The sequence below is a fragment of the Oryza brachyantha genome, chromosome 1 (assembly GCF_000231095.2).
Source record: "Oryza brachyantha chromosome 1, ObraRS2, whole genome shotgun sequence".
NCBI lineage: Eukaryota > Viridiplantae > Streptophyta > Magnoliopsida > Poales > Poaceae > Oryza > Oryza brachyantha.
In genome coordinates, this window is record NC_023163.2 from 26,198,193 (window position 1) to 26,202,031 (window position 3,839).

The 3,839-nt window shown below is 44.9% G+C and overlaps 1 protein-coding gene across 1 annotated transcript; it reads left to right on the plus strand.

The window, feature by feature from the left end:
• Positions 1-2,350: 2,350 nt before the first annotated feature.
• Positions 2,351-3,634, plus strand: LOC121055556 (serine, glycine, tyrosine and glutamine-rich protein-like). The gene has a single exon (XM_040528296.1). It carries the CDS (start codon positions 2,729-2,731, stop codon positions 3,305-3,307), a length of 579 nt encoding a protein of 192 aa, XP_040384230.1. The 5' UTR covers positions 2,351-2,728; the 3' UTR covers positions 3,308-3,634.
• The last annotated feature ends 205 nt before the right edge of the window (positions 3,635-3,839 follow it).

A 3,839-nucleotide genomic window follows, 5' to 3' on the forward strand; every position in this document is an offset into this window, starting at 1 on the left:
AAAGACAAGAAAATAACTATGATAAGAAATCCCAAAATCAACTCCAAATTTAATATAAATTTGGCTATTAAGCATGATAATTTTTAAGTGAGGGTTAACTAAGATATACTAATTCCGGGATTAGCCTAACATCTTACTAACGTGCAGATTACAGGTGTACTAACTAAAGTACTCCACTAATTCAAAAAGTAGTACTTTAATGATTGCTATAATCTACCAATTTAGCATGCTTGTCGGCCCAAAAACATCAGTTTACCGTGAGTCAACTTACCTAAATCCGTTATTCCATTTCTCTACTCCACAGACAACTTACCCGGGACCCAGAAAATAACTCCACAACAGTTGGTTCCTGGAGGATCTCTTCCTGGAGAGGCTAACAGACGAACGTGGGTCCGTCTGTTAGCCAATACGAACACTTCATATATATATATATATATATATATATATATAAATTTTATATTTATAAATATTATATATACTGTATATATAAATTATATATATATAAATTTTAAGATGGTATTTTTATGTAGATATTTTTTCTACTAGATAATTTATATGCTACAAATTTGTTTATATGTATAAATTTTCTATACATAAAAATTTATAGTATAAGGATAGAACCTTATACTTGCAAACATAAATTATAAAAAAATATATATGTATAAAATTTCTTGTATACAGATCTTTTCGTGCACGTCGTGCCGCCGGCCCGTTACAGCATATTATTACAAATATTAAAATTATATATAGTTGAAAAAATTACTCACTCCGTTTTACGATATAAGACTTCTTAGTATTGTCCAGATTCATATGGATATTAATAAATCTAGACACATATAGTTATATATATTTATTAACTGGTAAATTTAGACAAGGCTAGAAAGTAATAAGTTACAGTAGTTAATTAATTCGGCTAACGGTTACCCAACAATTTATTCTTAAAATTATCTCTTTTTTATTTACAATCATATTTTTGGTATTGACTACTTTTCTCTTTGCAATCCATAACTAACACTTACTAACTCTCAATGATAATAAAATAGCACATCCAAAAATCTCAATAGAAAAAAAAAGGAAGACTTTTCGCGCGCTCCCACATGAAGCTCCTTCGGTTTTCACCTCTCACAGGCCCGATTAGAAACACAGCCTCTCCCGACAGACAGCGAGATTAACTGATCTATTCAACGGAAATGTTGAACCCGATTTTTTACGAACACCAGCTAATTTTGTGTGCATTACAGCATGTTATTAAAAAAGAGTAAAATTAAATATTGTTAAAAAATTATCTAAGAAAAGTAAAAGGAAAATACATGCTTAAAAAATTGAGTTGTACAACTATACAAAGAACAGCTAAAGTCATCCATCATATGTGTTGCGGTGATATAACCGGTAGTATAGAAACATAAAATAAAATAAGTAATGTTACGCTTTTGTTTGTGATGCTTAAATATGCGTAATAAAAGCTAGATAATATTTAAGGCTCTATTGAGGAAAAAAACTAAGAATTGAAAGGTTTATTAAACCAAAATACTTTCTCCGTTCCATAATATAAAACACGAACACCACTTACCTAAGAACCAAAAAAATATTATAACTACATTTTCGATTAACTAGATGCATTGATGCATGCATATAATGTGGTTGGATATTTTGATGATGAAAAATATGCCAGGTAATGTATACGGCCGTGTTCGTTCACCCCTAAGGTAACTTATTCCCTTGTTTTCCGTGTGCACGCTTCCCGAACGGCTAAACGGTGTATTCTTTACAAAAATTTTTATATGAAAGTTGTTTCAAAAAATTATATTAATCTATTTTATTTTTTAATAATTAATAATTAATTAATTATATACTAATTTATTACTATGTTTTCATACGGGTAAATTAACTCACCTCACACACAAACGAACATGGCCTATGCCATATAAGGAAAAATTGGTTATTTTTTATATTGCAGAATTGAGCGAGTAAAAAGAAAGTCTCCTAATAATAGAACGAGCCGTATTTAAAAAGAAAATCCCACCCTCAAAAGTGAGATGACGTGACATATTTTAAAGCACACGAGCCCCGTGGGTCACCCGCAAAGCCTACACTTGCCCCGCCCCATCCACGTGGATATAGCGCGGGTAGCACCCACCGTCCGTGGGTCGAGTCGATGGGGCCCAGGCGTCGGCGGCGTACGAGCAGGCGGGCAAATAGAGGCGGGCGGTGAGAAAGAATTCCGCCTAGGGACGTCATGGCGGGACCCACCGGTGACGTAGGCCCCCCTCCCCTCCTCTCCTTCCCCTCGCCTCTGGCGCGTTTAATGCAATCGGAGCTGGACCACCACCGTCCGTGGAGGTGGAGCCCGCTTCCTGACACCTCCCCCCCTCCTCCCCCTTCCTTTCGCTCGTTCTTCTCCCCCACCGATACGCCATATCCATCCGTGCCGTGAGGTGGCTCGCTCCCCTCCCTGAGTTGTTGTTACTGCTCCACGACGGCTCGCGCGCATCGGCCACAGCCACAGCCACAGCCACCACCGAGCTCGCGAAAGATCCCCGCGCGCTGCTGGGGCCTGGGGGGTGGGTTTGTCCTTACATGGCCAGGCCGGGGGGTAGGAGCGGAAGCCCTCGCTCTCCCTCTCCTCCGGATTGCCGCCGTTGCGTTGCTGCTGCTCACTTGTTGGAGCGCTGCTGCTCGAGGGAGGCGGATCGTTGGTGGTAGAGGAGGAGGGGAGGGGGTGGGGGTGATGGATCGCCAGCAGAGGCAGCAGGGGTCCAGGGGCATTGCTACGCGGGGTGGCGGTGCGGGGTCGGGGAAGGGGGGTGGGGGTGGGGGTAAGGGGGGAGGCGGGAGGGCAGCGGCGGCGGCGGCGGGGAAGAAGCCGATCAAGGTGGTGTACATCTCCAACCCGATGAGGGTGAAGACCAGCGCCGCGGGGTTCCGCGCCCTCGTGCAGGAGCTCACCGGCCGGAACGCCGACCCTTCCAAGTACAGCCCCCGCGGGGCCGAGGACGGCGCGGAACCCCGCGCGGACCCTGGAGGCGCCGCGGCGCGCGAGGAGGCCGGGGTCGACGCCGCGGCCGCGTCGTGGTCGTCGTCGCCCGACACCGCCGCTGCCCTCGTGGAGGCGGGACACCCGGCGGCGGCGACGTTCGACGAAGGCGACGGCGACGGCGTCGACGTCGGCGACGGGGGTGGCTACGGCTACGACGGCAACGACGACGACGACGATGACGACGTCTTCAGGTCCCAGCTTCTGGACAGCACCTACTCGGTGTTCTCGCCGCCGACGCTGCTCTACGACAACCCGCACAGCAAGGTGTAGTGATCCCCCCCGATTTCGCCAGCCATGAGGAAGACAACCTCCTCGCAGTGTATTGCATGAAATTGCATGTGCTACCTTCATTATTGTGCCGCTCAATCCCTTCTGCTTCATCCATCCATCCTCCTAGCCTAGCTCATCGTACTTCGTCTTGTCGCATACCACATGCCTGAAATGAAACCCCAAAAGAAATGCAAGCTGCCTGTGTGTGTATGGTACTGTGGACGCCTGCGCCCACACACCTGGGGATGAATTTATTTGGTGTTTTTGTTGTTCTTATTTTTTTCCCCCTCTCTTCTATTGATATCAACGGCTGATCTGGTTGTCACAGCTGCTCCAATGTTTGCAAACTTTGCAAGTGATGAACTGATGCAACTAAAATTCGTCGTCGCTATCGATCGATACCATGATCGGCAGGCTACGAGCTGATGCTAGTATAAATTTCCAGAGAATTTTTTCCTCCCCTCTTTGTGCAACCTTTCTGCACACTGTTCTTCTGATTTTATGGTCACCTTTTTCTGTGCTGTTCTTTCTT

What these genes read in the sequence shown, in the direction of transcription:
- LOC121055556 (XM_040528296.1), top strand. Translation starts at nt 2,729, where the DNA reads ATGGATCGCCAGCAGAGGCAGCAGGGGTCCAGGGGCATTGCTACGCGG.